The sequence below is a fragment of the Podarcis gaigeae genome, assembly GCF_964106915.1.
Source record: "Podarcis gaigeae genome assembly, chromosome: 1".
NCBI classification, from domain to species: domain Eukaryota; kingdom Metazoa; phylum Chordata; class Lepidosauria; order Squamata; family Lacertidae; genus Podarcis; species Podarcis gaigeae.
In genome coordinates, this window is record NC_139678.1 from 78,082,788 (window position 1) to 78,103,933 (window position 21,146).

At 41.0% G+C, this 21,146-nt stretch overlaps 2 protein-coding genes across 3 annotated transcripts in view; one reads left to right on the plus strand and one right to left on the minus strand.

The window, feature by feature from the left end:
- Nucleotides 1-21,146, plus strand: part of RNH1 (ribonuclease/angiogenin inhibitor 1) — a 151,610-nt gene that overhangs the window by 58,549 nt on the left and 71,915 nt on the right. The window lies entirely within an intron of this gene.
- LOC310852626 (uncharacterized protein) overlaps nt 1-21,146 on the minus strand; it is a 90,625-nt gene that overhangs the window by 23,860 nt on the left and 45,619 nt on the right. For both annotated transcript variants that reach the window (XM_083756207.1, XM_083756206.1), the window contains exons 2-6: nt 5,534-5,835; nt 3,739-3,812; nt 2,852-2,937; nt 1,841-1,880; nt 654-734 (exon numbers count right to left, since the gene is read on the minus strand). In XM_083756207.1, the coding sequence (XP_083612333.1) occupies nt 654-734; nt 1,841-1,880; nt 2,852-2,937; nt 3,739-3,804 (273 nt within the window). In that variant the 5' untranslated portion in view covers nt 3,805-3,812; nt 5,534-5,835. The remainder of the gene's footprint in view (nt 1-653; nt 735-1,840; nt 1,881-2,851; nt 2,938-3,738; nt 3,813-5,533; nt 5,836-21,146) is intronic.

Below are 21,146 nucleotides of genomic sequence, written 5' to 3' on the forward strand. Positions count from 1 at the left end.
TCTACGTGGGGCTACCTTTGAAGGTGACCCGGAAACTACAACTAATCCAGAATGCGGCAGCTAGACTGGTGACTGGGAGCGGCCACCGAGACCATATAACACCTGTCTTGAAAGACCTACATTGGCTCCCAGTACGTTTCCGAGCACAATTCAAAGTGTTGGTGCTGACCTTTAAAGCCCTAAACGGCCTCGGTCCAGTATATCAGAAGGAGCGTCTCCTCCCCCATCGTCTTGCCCGGACACTGAGGTCCAGCTCCGAGGGCCTTCTGGCGGTTCCCTCACTGTGAGAGGCCAAGTTACAAGGAACCAGGCAGAGGGCCTTCTCGGTAGTGTCGCCCGCCCTGTGGAACACCCTCCCATCAGATGTCAAAGCGATAAACATCTACCTGACATTCAGAAGACATCTGAAGGCAGCCCTGTTCAGGGAAGTTTTTAATATGTGACATTTCAGTGTATCTTTTATCTTTGTTGGAAGCCGCCCAGAGTGGCTGGGGAAACCCAACCAGATGTGCGAGGTACAAATAATAAATTGTTGTTGCTGTTGTTATTATTATTATTATTATTATTATTATTATTATTATTATTATTAAGTCTTCCATTTTCTTAAAATAAAGGCTAGAATAATGCTACTAAAATGTGTTACAATTCCGCACCTTTTCACTGTTTCTGTATTTTCCCCATTTTCTTAACATCTTCAGCCATTTGTCCACTCGTTCAATCTCCTGAAGTTTTTGCTGGAACAGAATTTTGAAAGTGTAGTTTAGAGGGTTTATTTCCAATTTGTGTGAGCAAGAAAGGAGGGAGAGCTAGAAATCCAAGCCATCAGAATATAGAGTCATATGGTACATGTAAGACATTAGATTTAAATATTTTAGCTTTAAACAGACAAGAAGGAATTTCCCCAACTGCATTCATTCCTTATGCTAGAAATAAGTAGGTTCCAAATAAAATTTTAGCTCATATGCTACTTTAGGGGTAGAAAACCATTAGTTCTCCAGATATTACTGGACTACAACTCCCATCATCCTTGAATATTGGCCATGTTGGCTGAAAAGGATGGGAGCTGGAGTCCAACAGGATCTAGAGAGCTTGAGGTTAGGCATTCCTGTGCTATTCCTTCAGTATTATTATCTTGAATCTCATCCAAACTGTACAACGTATGATATGGCTTAACACAATGCTGTACAGCTAGGGTTGCATAAACCTACTCTGAGCATGGCAAATGCTCTTTCATTCAACTGCAACAGCACATATGACCCACAAGCAAGATACTGAATGATTTGATGGATGATGGACTTGACCCTAAAAATGACAGGAAGAACAGAGAGTGGGGTGTTTTCCCTCAATCAATTAGGTTTGCAGATCTAATGACTACAGTGCCACACTTTCTCATCTCTAATTTATCCATAATGCCCAACCATCCTTCTAATTATTGCCAGCAAAATTTACAAGAATTCAGCAGCTGACCATTCTTCCTCAGGTCAAGCTAAGCTGCAGCAAGCAGCCTCCCAGTTTTGCATGTGAAGCTTTGGTGCTGCATTTTAGAATCTACAGAGGAAATATAATCAAACCTTCCTTGTGATGAAGTTCCATTATCTTCATAGCTGACTAAGGCCTAAACACAGTCATCTGGAAGTCTAATTGAAATCAGCAGGACTTGCTTCCAAGCAAGCGTGTTTAAGTTGGGATGAAGAGCTATTATTATTTATCCAGAGAGCTAAGATTCTTATGTTAATAATTGCAGTGTCTTTCATCACTTGCTACTGAAAAACAAACACAGCAGCAGCAGCTGCCACCTCCCCCCAATTACTCCAGAGAAGGAAAAGCTCCCAGTTCCTACCTTCTCCTCCAGAGCACTGCGGGTTGGTAGCTCATGCTCACTGAAAGATGAAAAATTCTAAATGAACCAATGCATAATGCAAGAAGTGTACAAGCAAAGTGATCCTGTACAGAAAGGAGGTCTGACAGTATGCTTCAAATGATTGGGGGGGGGACACATAGGATTGTATATAAAGTAGCACTAAGTGACTCATTCCACCAGTGCAAGGATTTCTGCTTTTGCAATGGAACATTTCACCGCTCTTCTCTCCCTTTACTGCCCAAAAATCTGTTATAGGGGCTCCTCCAACCCTCCACAGCAGATCTGGAGAGGCTACAGGGTGTGTATGAGTGAAGAAGGGAGGAAGTTCCACTGTGTAGGTGAAAATTCTTGCACTGATGGGATGCATTAGGTGGAGACTACCCATAGCAGCTTACTGGTCTACTACTTGGCTAAGGAGGTTCTTATTAACTTGACCATTTCTTTATTTCACATTTGATCAATGATGCCTGGCCCCAGAAAATGTGGAAACAGTGTCAGAAGGGAGATCTCCCTTGGGCTCCTGTTCACAGATGGATACAATACATAAAATAAAAAGCTATAAATCTGCATAAACCAGCATAATAGAGGTGGCAAAAAAGAGGGGTTAAAATGCTACCCACTCTGAACACTTGAATCCCTCTAAAGGGCAGCTGTAGAAAGCTGAAACACTGCTGCATTTCCATGCTTTTCAGAAACTGTTTACATCCTAAGTATATAATCTGTCCCGTATAAAGGAAACACAAATATTGATTTCCAAGGACCAAGCCCTCTCATAGCTTAGCTGTTCCTTATCATGGCAGGAGTTTTCATAAGCATCAAAAAGTAATTTCCTCTCTGCTTCTGACTTGCACAAGTGGACAAAAGTACTAGTAAAGGCACTTGGCTGAGGTACAGTGGTGGAGGACCCAACAATGACAGTGAAAGGGATGCAACTTCGGCCTTCAGCACTAGTTTCAGCAAAATGAAGAGCACAAGAAAAGGGGAACTTACTGCAAAAACCCAAATCTGTCAGTGACTTTGTAGAGAGTGAAGTCAGCATCTTCCCATGGATCAATCTGAGCTCCTTCCTGCCTTCCCTGTAAAGAAGGTTGCACAATAGTTTACACTATGGTGACTAACAGGTGATATCATTTTGAGAAGAAATGGAGAAAATTTATGATGCCATCTGTTCTTACGTCATTTTTACTCACCCAAGACTAGCCATGGGTTGATTTTGTGTCTTTTATAAGCTGTAAGCGTAAAGCAGGGCAGCAAAGTGTTGGGTGGGTATGAAATAATATTTGTACAATGGCAGCTGTCTTGCCTATGATATGCACTGGGCACAAATATGTTGTTTTTGGTTGCAAGTATCTCACTTCTACAATGACTGCAGTATCACTGTCCTTCTTTGCCTGTGGCTCAGCATGAAACTGGAGGGGACCATTTAAAAGATTATACATTATGGACAAGAAGGACTAAGGATGGGAAATGAAAATGTAGCACTTATAGCTTGCCTTATCATTGTGTTTTGAGACCTTGAAACCTTTACTGAAGTTTCTGCTTTCTGCAGAATGTTGGGGAAATACATGTCTGGCTGCAGAACCAGAGGGCACACAGCGAAAACAAGCTGCATAGTATATAGTCAATATACTGGGGCCAATTAATCCCTCACTTGCTAGGACCCCATGGTCCCTTCATCCCTCCAAAATGTATGAAAAACCAAATAATAAGGATGATTTAAAGATGGATGGCATTGATCAAGGGAAAATTGAATATCCCATATTGCTATTTTCTGTATCTGGTTGACTTACTGCAAGTTCCTGTGTTCTGTAGACAGTTAAGGCAAAAGAAATCTTTGGTTGGTAGCATATTAAGTGGGAGGAAAGCAAGGTTCTTACCTTCTCATACTTAGCAATGATTTCTGCCCTTTCCTCTGCTATTAAGGCATCTATATCTTTCTTCATGTCAAAGGCTGTAAGAAAAGGAAAAGGTGAACAATGACATTATAAGCAGCAGTCATAGCGGGGCGGGGAGGAGGCAAATGTGCTAATAGAAAAAGACTTCACTTACAACTAAAAGCCATAAACCCTATCCTAAAGCTAAATAACAGGCTTAAGCTGCAAAATCCCAATAAAATATATACTGAGTTCATATTGCACAACTCAAGCTTTTTGGAGAGGGAAATCATCACCAGCAAGAAAAAGACAGGCAACTAAAGGTAATTATTGCAAGAAGCAGCACCTTCAAAATCTTTCCAGGTTTTCAATCACATTTATCAAATTTTCTACAGATAGGAATATACATATAGTATTTTGATTTACAATAAAAATTATATTCCATTATATATAATAATATGCCAACTTAAGTCCACTTACAACAGTATAAAATAAACATAGCAAAAATATAAGATAACCAAAGCAACTACAAAAGCAATAAAACAACAGGAAAGGGTTGACTTGAAACTGTGATTCATACTTGTGATGACAAGGGGAATGCAACTGCAATCCTAGACACTCTCCTAATCAAACATGTTGATAATGCTTTTTAAATAGAGACAGAAAGCTACCAGTCCAGAATTGTTCAAGATAAAAACCAGAGTTAATTTATCCTGTCGTTCACTTATACCAGTCTAACTGCATGAGACGACAGCGCAACCACTGTGTTAGAATACAGACCACACCAAATTCCCATAATGCAGAGGTCAGGATTGAAGGGCAATTAAAAATAAAGAAGAATGGAGAGTGCTGAACACCTCTCTCAACTAAAATTTAGTCCTAAGCCCATTTCTTTTGGCTATTTTTCATTTTGCATGGGTTACTTATAGTCTTGGGATACCTAGGGCAAGAAAAATGTCCCTGAAGGGGTGGGTGGTACTGAAGATATATTTTAGCACCTATTCTGCATTTATGAAATCCCCTGTGCACCTTACAGGAATTTAATGGTAACCAGATACTAAAATACAAGACTGCCATCGGTTCATGAAGGAGGGTAGTGGATGCACCTCCATCTTCTGTTGGAATATCTGGCACCACTGGGGTGGGGGTGTCTTCTGATAAGACTACTCGGGCCTCTCCCAAACAACAAGCTTATCCTCTTATCCTATTTCTCCTCTCTTTCTGATTAGTCATGCCAAGAGGTCTCTGTAGGGCTCATGACAGGTACACTCCCGTATGCACAATAAATTTGGTTGGAAAAAACAGATAGTTAACATCAGGAGTAAGTTCTTCCACCTAACCCGATCCATGGAATAGGTTAAGCAGAACATTATGAAATGGCGGCCAACTCTGTATGGTACAAATGCTGCCAGGATTGTGAAGGATGACAGCTGATCACAGAACATGGAGGTGTTTCAGAACTGGTTTCAAGCCTCCGGGGGTAGACCTCCCCAGCAGAAAAAGGCATGCAAATTGGGTGAAAAACTGTAGAGCAGCAAAAACCTGGGTCTTTTTCATCACGAGATTCCACCTGCACTGAAAAAGTCCAGGAATAGCAGAAGTCTCAGCCTTTTGAGTCTCCCTTTCTTTCTTTAGAGTATACTAAGTAGGCCAGTACACAAGGTGGAAGCCCTAAATAATGGTAACCCTTTATTTAGCCTCAGCATTTATTCTGCTCTGTCAAAAGCACTAAATCTACATAAGCATTCACAGGAAATGAAACAAGTGAATGCTGCAAATGAAACACGGAAGGCCTTACCTGAGATGGTCCTTATGTCTCACGCTGCACGTCCTGAGGCTGGGGTGGCCTCTCCCTCCTTGATGCTACCTGACAGAAAACATTCCAAGTGCTCAATGTGCCTCTTTGCATCCACCTCTTCCGTCCGCAGCTGGCACGTTCAGGCAGTCCTTAGCATGGTCCCTCTCAGCCTTGCCCACCAAACTCCATAGTCAGTGAAAACTTTTCTGCTTTTTTCTACACAACTGATGATCATTGGTCAGGTTGAAAGAAATACTGCTTTTCCGTTTTATGCAGATGATCTCCTTCTTCCACTGGATTGACTGAGGGAAAATTAAAAAACAAATATAACTTTTTAAGCCTCAAAAGCTATGACCCCCCCCCCCAATAATTGAAATGCCTTCATCACAAACTAAGTTCTCATATTACTTAGAGTAAGGAAGCAGATATGTAAAATCCCAGAGCAAAAATCATGGTCACTGTGCTAGCTAAAACCATTGTTTAGTTTAGCATTATGTGTGAACCTGCACTCATGGCTTACCTCACTCTAGAATAACCATGAGGTTTCTCCTTCATTTATTCCTAATGACTTGTTTGGGGTAGACAAATCTCAAGCCTGGGTCTGCCAGTGGGTAGCCACCAATTAAGGGATTTCAGGAAGGGGCTGAATTTGTATAAGATAATATGTGCAGAAGTGTTCACAGAGACAAACTATTCCTTATGCAAAACACACTGTATGCTTTAGATAGTACATAACTTTGGGTACCTCTGATTTAGCCCAACCTAACAGCATTGTGTATTTTGTGATACCAGTTATACTTTTTGCTGAGCTAGCAAAAAAATTTATTCTGAACAGTAAATAGTTGTTCATGCTGTACTGCATTTTTTTTTAGGAGTGGAATTTTGCTGTCACTTTACAAGGCACTCATGATTAAGTTTTTAAAATGAATGAAAGAGAGAGAGGGTGAGAGAGTATGAAGCAGAGGAGTTAGTATTTCTATAGTAGCATGATGTCATTTGTCGACAATTTGCTTATGTAAGGGAGCTCAGTTTAAAGGCAACATCTGATTTTAATCAGCCTTTCATTTTCTGACATGGCCGATTGGCTCTCAAAATCAGTTGTGTTAAGCACCAGTATCTTCAGGTCATTGAGGCTTCAAAGAAATGCTATGTATCAGATACCCATAAAACTCATCAAAAAAACCCTGCCCGCCTCTCAGCAAGGCTTTGCTCATGCCAGCAGAAACGAGATGTTAGTATTCTTTAATGGGACAGATTGAGTTGGATTTCTAGATTTCTGGAAACAACTAAGAAAGAACGTAAAGAAGTAGCACACAGCACAGCACCCTAGCATAGGATGGTAATCACAACACCAGTTGTTAAACTGATTCTTTTTAACCAGTTTGATTAGAGAAGAGGGAGCAATGAGATAGAGCTATATGACAACAATCGAAATGGCATGCAATGGCCATAGATCAGTGTCTCTATAAGCAGATCTGCTGCAAGCTGGGATAGAGAGGGAAATTCAGTTCTGTTCACATTTCATGAGGACTTTTTGAAAGAAAAGAAAATCACAAACGAATGCAGAAATTTGGAGATCTGAAGATTGGAAAAATGTGAAACTGAGATATTCCTCCATCCTTAGCACCAAGGAAGTGCAAAGCAAGGGATGGAGGTATAATTTGGAATACAAAAAGTGGGAGACCAGGCAAGATGTGCTAAACTCACCCGCGCTCCTCTCAAGAGTGGGCTCCAGTACTGAAAGCAAGTCCAACTGGATAAAAGCAGTTGCAAGGGGATTATTCGGGATTCAGCCGCCCATACCCGCACACCACTAGCATTTAAAATTGTATCACCACACCCACTAACAGGATGGAACTACGTTAGGCCCTCATACTATTTTGCTGTAATTTACATGATCATTCTATTTTCACAGCAGTTGGGAATCACTCAGAGCAGTGGCATAGCTCAGGTGTCCAGGGAAGTGCACACACACCCTGTGCCCAGGTGAGCTGTCCATGGGGGCGGGGCAAGCCTCCCATTGGGTGGGGCAAGCCGGGGCAGGGTGCGCTGCGCAGAGCCTTGCCACTGCCTCCCCCTCAGCTGTAGGGCAGCTGAGGGAGAGATGGCAGGCAGGCACTAGCCCCTCACTGTGAGCCTGCAGGCGCCCGAGCCACCGTGTCACTCCCACATGCCACATGCCACAGTGTGGCAGCCACTGCTCCCCCTAGCTACGCCTCTGACTCAGAGCACACTCCTATTTGTTTTTTCTCCATGAGACTGGTGCCATTTTGGTACAAAGTGACATTTCAGCTTGAAATTGACAATTTTTTCAACTTTTAGAATGAAGAGCACATATGAAATAACTCTGTTCCACCCATGACCCCATCCACTCAAAGCATGCTCTTAGAAGGATGATTCACTACCTGTACAGTAATCCAGGCATTCACTCGGTCTTAGCAACCTGACCATGCAATGGTCAAACCTATTTGTGTTGTCAAGCAACGAAGTAGTTATAGTGCTTACTGTGGAAATGATATTTCCTGTGATCTCTATGCTAACTAAGAGTGGTGCTCAAGCTATGTCTTCAGGGTTAACCTGGCACCTTCCTAGCCTGATAGAAAATGTAACAGAATGATGGAAGCTACTTTGATTTCACATTGTCATGAAACCTGTTCTGCTTAGTGTTATATAGGTATACCCTATGGCTTGGCATAAGGCCAGTTCGACTAAATTACCGGTGACCTCCCCTTCCCACCATCCCAGATAAAAGTTTAAAATATACTTTTGGATGAGCCGTATCAGCAAAAGGAGTTGACAGAAAATAAGTGGGAGGATATTTTTGTAGTGAGCAGTAAAGACTTGATAGGACAGGTTGTACTCCCAACTCCTACTTTCTATAGACTTGATGGACAGCTTAGTGTTGCTTCTGCATGTTAGAAGTATACTTTGCTTTAGTTTAAAATGAAGAAACAAGATGTTAATAAGTAGGTGTGATACTAGCGGAGACAAACTTCTTTAAATAGAAACTAAACTCTTCAGTGTCAACATTTTCTTCCAAGACTTCTACAGCAATTCTTCATCTGCTATTTTTAGATCTTGCAGAGGATAATTAAGACAAACATTTGTTTTGCTTCAGCCTAGAACTCATCTGCCAGATGATGGAAGCTAAAGAAACAAGAGTTTCTTTTTTGGTCTTGGTTTAAAACAAACAAACAAACAAACAAAAAATCCTTTTACTTGACACATACAGTATTAAATTGTACAGACCACACCAGAAAAAGTAGACAAACTGAAGAAAAATCTTTGACGCATGCATATATTTCTTAAGCCCCTCTCTCAAGGATTTTACAAACAAATTAATCATTCTTATGTTCCATACAGGATCAAATACGTGCAGCCGTGCCTTTGGAAGTGTTTTGTACACACACAAATATGTCCTGTTCCAAAACTGCCAACCACTTTCTCCTGCATTTTATTTTCATGCTTGCCATTAAACCTGATTAAAATAGTTCCTTTAAACACCCCTGAAATCAAGAAGAAAAGCATCTGTGGCCAATTCAGTCTTGATTTGTGGTTTGTTAAACTGTGGCTTGGTGTCATGTGCAAGCCAGGCCAGTGCTGTAATATCTTGTTGTCCCTTAATCTCTCATAGAACTTGGTTAAATATGGTTGCTAACTATCTCTGCACTCTGTTTTAAACATTAAGCAGCCACAGCATGTAACCTAGTATTTCATGGCCAGAAGGGGGTAATCTTATTGGTTCTGACTGATAATTTCTTAGCCCAAACCAAACAATAACCCTCTTCTTAAAAGTCCCATAACCTGTATGTTGCATTTAAGCTGGAAATGACTTCTAATTCTGGAAAAATTCATCAGGCACACTTTAATATTACAAACAGTTTATCTTAAATCCCTGCAATGACTTTTGTATAAGGCTGCAGATCTCTGCAATCCACTGTGTCCATGGGGTTTTATGCCTTAAATTCACTTTACATAATGTCCCAGAGGTGTGTCAATTAACATTAACAGTTGGAATTTTTTCTGATGTTTATAAGTAACAACTCACATTCTGCAAATATGTTCTAAGATGTTTTTTGTTTTGTTTTCTAAATGAAAGGAAGGGATGGCTTCCTCCCCCCGCCCTTTTCTGTGGGACACTGAACACTGGAAGAGATGCTTTCTACACTTACTGGATATCAATAATTCAATAATGGTATTTAAATAAAACTGAGGGATAATGAGGTTCTGAGACTGTCTGAAGCCAAACCCTCGAGAATAGAAGCTCAAGAGAGTCCTTGAGCTGTTCTTCACAGCAGGAAGCACTGAGAAAATTAGCTGTCACCGTGCCCTGACTGAACACACATACTGCATGAGGTTTACTGGCCTGCTAACTTCCATTGATGCTCTTTCTGCTTGGCCTATATTTGTGCATGTATGAGGCACATGGTTTTTCTTTTTCATCTAACCTAAAGGCTGAGGACCAGTTATAATAGGAATTGGGAACCTGTGGTCCTCCAGATGATGTTGGATGAAAACTCCCATCAGCTTGAACCATTGGCAATACAGGCTGGGGCTGACTGTAATGTGGTTCAACAATGTGGTCTAATAACCACCTTTTATTCTTCCTGCTATTCTGTGAAGTTGGTTAAAAATATATATGTCTTTTTCAAAGTAACTACAGTGAGCTACACAGCCAAATAAGACTTTGTCCCTTTCCTTACTGAAACGCACCTCTATCTACTTGATCATACATAAATAAAATTGGCAGAATATGATCTGGTTGCAGTTTTGAACTGAGTCTTGGGGACAAACATCCTTTAGCATCTCTGCTGTTAGAGGTAGTGTGTGAGAGAGAGAGAGACAGAGGTGGGGCAGATATTTCATCCATCTCTGCAAAGAGAAATACCACATTTTCAACTTGCTTAAATGCAATATTGCCTCTCATTGGCATACTGTGGTACCTCGGGTTAAGTACTTAATTCGTTCCAGAGGTCCGTTCTTAACCTGAAACTGTACTTAACCTGAAGCACCACTTTAGCTAATGGGGCCTCCTGCTGCCGCCGCGCCGCAGGAACATGATTTCTGTTCTCATCCTGAAGCAAAGTTCTTAACCTGAAGCACTATTTCTGGGTTAGCGGAGTCTGTAACCTGAAGCGGATGTAACCTGAAGCGTATGTAACCCGAGGTACCACTGTATTCTGCTTAACAAAACATGGCTTAGTAGTCCAGGATATTGTCTCCAACATCAGTGATGCATAGCATGACTCTCCCTCTGCCCTAACCCATGACAACTCATCAGGTTTTTTTAAATTATAATAATAAATTTATTTGGTAGCTGTGCTTTCCCTGCTATGCACACCCAGTCTAGACTGATCGTCAAGGCACAATTCACTACCCCCTAAAAATCTGGATAAACAGCCGTTAAAACCCCTCCTTCCATTAGCTGTCTGAGGTCTGTGTTTCCTGCTACTGGTTCACAGACATACCACATTATGGATAAAAGGTGGCTGGGACTCAATTGATTTGTTAGAAAGAACCACACAATTGACACATGGCATAGGTATAATATGCATGATAGCCCTAAATAGGTAACACAACTGTAAAAAATAGAGTTATTTTTATTTGATTATTTCTTACCCTGAGATTTTGTAACTCATATTCATAAGAACTGGATAAAAATGAGAGTTCTGGTATCAGAAAGAAATTCAGCCACACAAAGCAAGGCACACTTATTCATACAAACAGCACCAGTCATAGAATGCCATGAAAAGTTCTTTGGTAAGGGTGGAAGAAGACAAGAAATATTTTACAGATCACAAACACATTCTCTCGTAGCTTTTGCATCAGATGAATCACTGTATATTATATATATATAATGAATAAAAAGAGAGTTAGATTAGAACAAGTGTGTGAGAAAGAAGACCAAACTTATAAAACATATTAGTGATGAGTATGAAAAAAGTAACAGCTACTGTATACTAATTAATTTGGAATGAAAATATTTAACCTTTTATATATTCACAATCTAACACACTCCAAATAATTTGCATATAATAAGAAGTATTCCATGTTTATAAAATTGCAGAATATTCAGATATTGCTATCTAAACCACACTTCCTCAACCGCGGCCCTCCAGATGCTTTGAGACTACAATTCCCATCACCCCTGACCACTGGTCCTGCTAGCTAGGGATCATGGGAGTTGTAGGCCAAAAACATCTGGAGGGCAGAGGTTAAGGAAGCCTGATCTAAACGATAAATGGTATGGCCATCTTTTATTTACAATAAATGTCTATGCTTTATTAATAAATTATATATCATATATAATTTATTAACCACACCTACATGTACTCAGCACATGAATCTCTTATCCCTTTACACATTTTGAAGAGCAGAACGTAAGGGGCACTTTTCTTTAACTAGCAGGACAGCACCATTAAACCTTGATCACTCCAAGGGGGAGGGGAAATAAGTCATGGATCTGAGAGGGGATCCCCCCCCCCGCCACTTTCCCTAGAAAAACCTGCTGTTTACTGCTGAATTGGAACAAACATCAATCAGGTTTTCTGTGGATTGATGTTTGCTCTGATTCAGCAGTAAACAGCGGGTTTTCTCAGGGAAAGAGGAGGGACACACACAAAAATCCTCTCCAACCTGTGACTTGAAATCACGGGATTTCAAATCCAACTAAAGTATGGATGGGGCCCTAAATTGAAGCATTAAGCTGTGGAAAATTAACAGCAGGAGGAAATGAAGGGAGGCAGGGAAAGAACTGAGGGTTTCTGTTGCCGTAGAAAGTCTGTCATCTGGATGCCAGTTCTCCTAATATATGAACAGCAGTTTCACCCAGTGAGAAACTATGGAGACAACCGGCCTGGAAACAAGTTACTCAGAGACCATGTTTACCCACTTCAGTAGATCTGGTGCCCAAACCTTGTAATCACACAGTGGCCAGAACTTGTGGAGCTTTTCTCTGTTGTTCGGGGTGGGTGGGTGGGTGAATGGGTGGGTGGGTGATCATCCCATCCACACCTCCTTAGGGAACTCCTGCAAACACCCATAACAATAGTACTTGCCTTTTAAACAAGCTGAATTTATAAAGGAGCTCTCAGAAATAGCATGGGAAAAACCCTATCTGTGTACTGTAGAACCTGGTAAAAATAAGGCTGTAAGAAAATATAGGGTGGTTGTTGTTCGAAGAACGTGATCACTTTGTGCTTACCTCTACTCAATTGCATTTATGGTTTAATATGGCAAATACTTAAAACATTTGGATAAATCAGAGCTTAAATGGAAAGGGGCCAGAAGAGGCTGCCCCCAACCACCCACACTGCTCTATTGACAAAGTTATGGGGAACACAAATTATCCAACACAGTGGGAGTTGTTGAGGGATTATGAGGCTTGTGGATTTACTTAACATCTTCTACCCTTTGCCCCATAATGCAAGCACTGAGACCGATCTAAATATATCATAAAAGGAAAACGCCAACTATGAAATGCAGGGACACCATGCATCTTATGCCATGGTGAAGAAGATGCCTTTAGGCAATTCTACTTGGTCACACACATAGAGTTTTAGGCAGATACCTCCCCTTCTCCAAATGTACTGCTCAAATAAAATTAGCTTGCCTCAAATTGGGAACAATTGTTTGCTTTGTAGAATATCTGTATGGACACCCTGTTCCAACTGCACACAGTATGTTATTCAACAATTAATCATCAAGGTGCTTTTTCTAGCTGAAGACAGATGTCTGAAGTTAGCTGTCTGTTGGGGGGCTGGGGAGAAACCAGGGAAGGGAAGAGTGCTCTTCTCCTTGCCTTACTCTTTAAGCATTTTGGAACTGACTGGCCAGAGAGGCATTTCCAAGGGCAGTCAATCACCAGGGCTACGTTTGTAGCTCTCTGACATGAAATAAGATTTCCTATTTAGTTTATTCACATTGTTGCCAGCTTCCAGGAACTAAAGGTGTCAAAATAGCATACTGCCTGTCACCTAAAGAGCTCCTTCAATTGCCATGGACTGGAGACAGATGCAGGGGAATTCTGCTATTTTCAGGAGGCTTTATATTATCAACAGCTACCTAACAAGTAAAGTTACTGATGATAATAGGTGAGGTTTTGCTTGGCAGCCTAAAAGGAAGCACGGGATTAAAAAAAAAAATGAGGCCCAAGAGCTGGGGACAAACTCTGTCCTTTGTGTTAGAACAAAGAGTCTAAGCTTTGAATTAGGACTGGACAGGTTTTTCTTTTAAGTTCTCCAGGCACATTAGAAAGCATCAAGGCAGGAAAACACCCATGGAGAATGAAAAAGAAAACCTCTTTTGTTCTTTTAGTACTAATAAGAATCAGCTTGGAGGAGACTTCTAAACAGAGCTACAGCTCTCAATTCTCATAGTACTTTAAAAATAAGAAAGGTGATGTCAAAGGCAAAGCAATTCCAAAGTTTTTCTGGTACAGACAAGGCTTTTAGCCTAGTTGTGTACAGTGATGCTGAGTGATCAAAATGCAAACATAAAATGTGCCACAAATGACATTCTCAAATGTTTTTAAACCCAAGACAGACTTATATTCAAGAGAAATTTAAATGTGTTGTGAACACATTTAGCTCTTATTAAAAAAAGAAAGAAGTTTGTGCATCTACAGGATACCAGTGAATACAATGCTGTGAAATGCAGCAGGCACTCTCTGGCTGCTTCTTTGCTTTCCTCTGCTCCTCCCCACTCCTCCTGTTGGGAGAACTAGGGAAGAAGTTGCAACTATCCCAGGAGGTACTTTAGTGGTGGCGGCACAGCAGTAGAGGGCAGTCTAGGGAGCTGCTTCCTCCCATTCTACCTCTTCTTCCCCCTCCTGTTGCACCTGCAAAAGGAAGTGCCCTGAAGTTACAACCTCCTCCCATCCTAGGGAAACAACTGCAGGCTGCTTTGCTCCCCAACATGGGGAATGGTGAGCAATGAGCCAACATTTGCAGCAGCAGATCAGTGATGATGTGATACAGACTCATATACTTGTTTGTTTCACTTTAAGTTATATATCCTGCCTTTCCTCCAAGGAACTCAAGCAGCACACATGGTTCGCCATCTATGCCTCACAAAAAACCTGTTACAGATAGGTAGCCGTGTTGGTCTGCCATAGTCAAAACAAAAAAAAATTCTTCCAGTAGCACCTTAAAGACCAACTAAGTTAGTTCTTGGTATAAAAAAACCTGTGAGGTGGTTTAGGCTACGACACTGTGCCTGTCTCCAAGGTCACCCAGTGAGCTTCATGGCTGAGTAGGGATTTGAACTTTGGACAACCAGTTCTAGTGCGACTTTCATGGCTTCTCACACATTCATGGCAATCTGAGCCTCTTTTAAATAAGTGCCAGTCTTGCAAAAAGTGCAGGACTTGTGTTATTACATCCAGAATCAAAAGCAGCTTTTTAAAAAAGCAACTGTACATATAAGCTGCTGGGGGGCAGGGTACATTCAAACTGGCTATTATGTGTTCTGCAATCACAGAGTGTGATTAGAAATCTCTCCATTATACAGCTCTCGACTCAAAACCAAAATTAGAATTTTGAGTCAGGAACCTGCTGTTTAATAGGACAGAACATACTGTCCTATTTCCCCCTAACTCTGCCAATGCAGTGAGGAGAGAGGAGAACCAAGGGTCTCATTCCTTATTAGGCTTACTAAGTCACAATCCAGAGATTAGTGGACAACCTTTAAATTCCCTACTGCAGTCAGCAATGAGGCAGCTGTAGTTTCTACCACCTGTTCCTCCCCAAACCCAAGCAACCATGTGGGGGCACAGCCTGCTCTACAGCACACTTGTAGTCAGGCACTTAAAAGCAAAAGGAACTTTATATCCAGGTTACTAAGTTTAAATTTCTGGTGTGAAACACAACTATTTATTTCCTTTTAAGAAACCACAAACAGAAGGTCAGGAGGACTTGCATACAAAATAAACAAATGCAACATTTAGAGTTAGTATACACACCACAAAGTTTGCAAAACTGCTTGGGCTCCTGCAAGGGACTTGGCTATGCCAATAGAATTTCTGACATTTCCCACATTGCTAACCTGATCTCCATGCCACACTGCAAACTTTTTCCAAGTTCCTTCAGTCAGGCCTCATAAGTGGTCCCTGTAGGGCTTCTAGGAAGACTGTAAGCAGCTTTACCTATACTCAACAGCAGGCTGGTCAAACTAAGGAGCAAGACCATTCTATAAAACCAGGTGGGATGTTATTTGTGTCTCAGACCACCTGATCTTGTTGGGCTCAGAAGTAGCAGTATATCTTTGAGCCAGCTATAACCATGCTGCAGAGCAGCAGGATCTGTACCTGCAAGTTTCTCTGCTACAAAAGGCAACCCATTATTAGAAAAAAAAAACAGCCATAGTCAATAACCATTCAATAACAAATATGCATCAAGTCAGCTTTCTTAGGAAAGTGGATCCACTGTTCAAGAGTGAGCTTTAATGAAAACTTAACAATACATAATATTAAGCACACAAGCAGTTACTATGGAGGCAGAGTAGCTGTATTATTAAGCACGGTTTTCCTTTCTGTTTGATGTACAACTATTTCCTGTAAAATAACCACAGACTGATAAGAACAGGGCTCATAGTTTGACAGCAAATAACATAAGAATAAAAACCAGAAGGTAATAGGAAAGGGTGGAGAGCAAGTCTACATCAAATGAATGGAGTCTGAGATCATTTATTTTTGTTCATTTACTATATCCACTTTAAGTGCCATTTAATTTTTTATACGATATTAGCACCCACATCCGCTACCCACAATCTGTTACTAGTACAACTACTACTATTTTTTATATATTTATTACATGTATATCTTACCCTTCCTCACAAAGGAGCTCAGGGCAGCAAACAAGCAATAAAACATTGTTAGAACAATTTCAATACAGATGCAGACAGGGAAATATCTCAACTTAAAAGGCTTGTTGATAAGCCTATTTATATTCATAAAATTAAACAGGAAGAATTAAACAAAAGTGTACTGAACAGAATGCCCAACATATTTATCTCAAAAGCAACCAGCGGAATTTTGATTGGGGTTGCAGGGCAAGGAGAAAAATCAACTCTGACCACCCCCTCCACTGACCTGATACAAACTGCCCTCCAACACAGATATTATAGCTGCAAGGGGTTGGCATATAGGTCCCTGAATCAGATGTTGTATAAAGGGCATATCCATCTCCTTTCATCCACACCTGTCCACCTACAGCAACTTGCAAACCTATGCCACTTGCAGACTGCTGCTATGTCACAGGTGAGATTCATACAAGCAACTTCAGATTGCGCTACTGAAGTGGATTTGGCACTCTTGCACAACCACCTGCTATTTTTTAAAAAACTGGACTTTTTATCGTAAGAAAAGCAATAGGAAAATGCACTGGGAAGTGTTACATAACAATTGCTTGATGTGGTGTTGTACAAATCCGCTCCGCTTCCAAGCAGGGCGGGGTTGCAGTCTGACCGCATGGCTGCCTGCTGGCGTCGGGACGTGAAGAACATCCCGCGTCATCGGGGGGACCCAGCCACATCATTGCCTGGCTGCCAATCCGGCTGGCCAGGGTGTGTGGCCGGCTGCATTTAATCACTGGCGCGAGCCAAGGAGCTTCCTCTGGCTCACATCCTCGGATCTCCCTCCCTCCCCTTTTCCAGGTTTTTCAGTTTTGGCCTTGCTATGGACTGCGGTTGGTTGCCGCTGAGGGGCCTGGTAGGAATTTTTTCCATCTGGCAAATTGGCACTGGCCATTTGGTTTTCACCTACCACATAGCAACCATCACAACTTTGTAAGGTTTGGCAGTTAGGCATTGGTATGACTCTGTTGGGGGAGGGGAAGTGTGGCCATCACCTGCCCCTCCATGTTGAAGGGTATTCCGATAAAGGAGTCCGGGAGTGTGGATCTTGTCCACGGAGGGGCTAGGGCCATGCCACGACCCCATTGGGAACCATGGGGGAGTTCGAGTCGATGCACATCGGGAGGCTCCCCCTATTGGTGGTTTACCCTTACAGGACTCCCTGCACGGCGGGCAGGAGTCAGATAGAGTTTGTTCATTTTCCAGTGCCTAAGCCAATGCCACTCACATTCTGTAACCAATAAAGTTGTGGCCTAAATTTTGCCCAATAACCATTAACCTAATATACTGTGTACATGTGTCATTATTCTTCATGGGGGGGGGGAGGCCTTGGGGTCTTGACACACAACTTCCTCACATACAAATCAGAACAAATGCTCAAAATGTGGTCATTGTATGACACACACATACACACATCAGAATAAATGCTCAGCAGATCATGTGGAAGTGACTCAGCTGGGATAGCTCAGTTGTAATCTCAGGGTAATGGGTTCGATTCCCACGTTGGGCATAAGATTCCTGCAGGGGGTTGTACTACATGACCCTCATGGTCCCTTCCAACTTATCTCTCTGAGGGCTAGCTAGAGCACTCTGTGGCACAACCCTCCTTTGCATCCAACACAAGGTAAAAGCCGAAGCATATTTTATGTTCATCATTTGAAGAGGGAGACACAAGAAAGCAGATAACGTGTTATATAGGAAAGTCAAGGGGCCAAGCTTACATGTTTCTATATGGATGACAACTAATATAACAAAAAGATTCATGGCACCTTAAAGAAAATCAAATTTAACACAAAATCAAATTTAACACAGCATGAATTTTTGTGGAATACAGTTAATTTTATCAGATACATGAAGTGATACATTTGGAACAGTAAACCCCCAAGAGGACAAATTTCTACTAGTTAACATGTAAAGGTCTTTGGTCCTTAATTGCGTTCTTCTCACTCTTCCAAAATATAAAGTTTTGCATCACCTACATTGCTACTGCTACTGCTACCTCTGTCTCATTCAGTCAAACCAATGACTGAATGCTTACGTAATTATACAGTGCAGATCTGCAGCTTTCAATGCACAATGAAGCAATACAGCCCAAGAGGAGGCTGTGGTAACCTGTGGCATACATGATCTTGTCTAGCTGCTTTCTCAATTTTAATTAAGATGATTTTAACTGTATTCTATTTTTGCAGTGACTGCTGCGTAGTTTTCATTATTGTTGTAAACTGCTTTGAGTGCCAAAAGCTCATAATTTTAAATAAACAAAAAATTAAATACAATTATCCATTGAAGAACATGGTAAGATTTCCCACCAGATAAGAAACTGTGAGGCATTCCTCTTTCCATTTGAAACGTACACAACAGTTTTGCTATAAGTCATAAGCCCTAGTTTGCTCTTTCCCTTCCCTGTTCCCTTTTTTATGCTTACCCCACATCCGGTGACAGTATCAAATTGCACACATTGATTCATGCGAATGCTAAGGAAAATAAAACGATCATTAGACCAACATGTTCTGTATCATAAGCCAAGCTATCCTGGGCTGCTCCCAGATGGGTGGCTCCTAGCATGATTAAATCACTGTTCTTCCACTGAACTATCAGCAGATTTGCAGTGGATTTTCCACACTAATAGACATATTGCACTTTTCATTTATATTCATCCCACTATGATCAGTGGGCATGAAATAGCTACTGGGGATCAGAAAGGCCTCTAAGCAATCATGGGGGGAGGGGGGCAGAGAATCTAAATGATCCCTAAAAAAAGTAAATTATTGTCCTCATTTAAGCATGATTACCCATTACTACCCAGGAAATTTCAAGAAACATGTTTAAAGTTTGTTTTGGACCGAAAGTGTAGATTTTATAGGTGGAAGAGCATATTTCTAAAATAGTGGCAAACCAGAAAGATTGTTTTCTCTCTACTTTTTAAACTGGCATTATATTATAACATTATATAACTACTGTAGAGCACTCTTATTTAAGAAGTATTTTACTAACAATTTAATACGTGAAAAAGAGATTTATCCAGGTAAGTGCTTGGGGTGTTATTTGAGGGAAAGATTAAACAATGTTATTAAATGATGCCTACCACTAAGGTTATAGTGTATGCATGCCAAGTTGTGGTATCTCAAAACGCCCCCTCTTAAAGATGGAAGAGTAGCACTAAGGACATGTGTGGTGATTGAGAAGACTGGAAGAGCAGTCGATAGATGTCAAACTTTCTGTGATAATAAAAAAGATAGAAGCACTGGGAAAACATGGGGTGATTAGAAGTGGATGATGACACCATGTGGAGTCTCTGCAAACTGTGAGTGATAAAAGCAAGGCAATTCCATACCGGATGAAATAATGTTTTCTATATTCCAATTACAAATTACTTAATATTAGAGGAATTGGAGACAGTGGTAGACAGAAGAAGAAGAGGAGGAGGAGGAAGAAGAGTTTGGATTTGATATCCCGCTTTATCACTACCCGAAGGAGTCTCAAAGCGGCTAACATTCTCCTTTCCCTTCCTCCCCCACAACAAACACTCTGTGAGATGAGTGGGGCTGAGAGACTTCAGAGAAGTGTGACTAGCCCAAGGTCACCCAGCAGTTGCATGTGGAGGAGCGGAGACGCGAACCCGGTTCACCAGATTACGAGTCTACCGCTCTTAACCACTACACCACACTGGCTCTCAACCAAAAACCAAATTTCATTGTGAAATATTCATTTTTTTAAAAAAAATTGTATTATCATGCGTTTTCTCCTGCTCCAGAATTCTGTGGTTAAACTTCACTTGCAGCAAAATCTTCATGCCTAAGTACTACCTCCAAAACTAAACCTAATTAAGACATACAAATAGAAACAGAATGCATGTGTGTGAGACAAGTTTCAAATTCTTACAGCATATCATAAACATTTGATCCGAGTCCAAAGACAAAGGGGCATTCTTAAAAGACAAGAGGTGTCTATTTTAAGTGTGTTGATTAACACTAACTGTTGTAATATTGCGAGCTGTGAGAGAAAGGATGAAAAAAGCCAGACAAGGATTCAGATTCATGTTAACTACTATTCAAAGACAGTTAAAGGGGATAGTGTTCTTTGAGCATCATATTCAAATGGAAATGGTTACATTTTCCAAGAAGGAAGGTATTTTTAGTATTTCACACAGTAGAGATTAAATTCATCTATTGTCTTGGGTTGTGAACTGTTGCCAAGAGGTGCGTTTTTTCATTCCAAGGTGGGGTTAGATGGAGAAAAACAGTCATTTTAAAGCTGGATTTTATAAAAATCATTTCACTAGCCTATGACCACTTCTTCCTATTTCCCCCTCTTTCTCCCTTTCCACCCACATTAACCAGCATAGATTCTTATAGTAATGTTAATGGGACAACCACCAGAGCTCAGAAACTGTTTCAGCAGCCAAGTGAATCATGCTGAAGTAATGTGGGTGGGAAAAATCCCATGCCCAATTTCTAAGGACACAGCCTTTTATGGTATTTTTAGAGGAGAAGCTGTTCAAGTATCTTGCAGCACTTTGCGGTTCAGTGTACCAGTGAAAGCAGAACAGACTTTTCAGGATGCACAGTGTTACTAAACAGCTTGTATGAGCCACAAGAACACAACACATTTCAATTTCTTCTGTAAAGAAGCATCATGAAGTGTAAATACTACAATATGTTTAATATAAAGAAAATTGCTCTAATGTTACTGTAAAATTAGCCCTGGCATCCCTGTGCTCAACACAGTGCACTAGAGTAAATGCCATGGAAATCAATGGGAC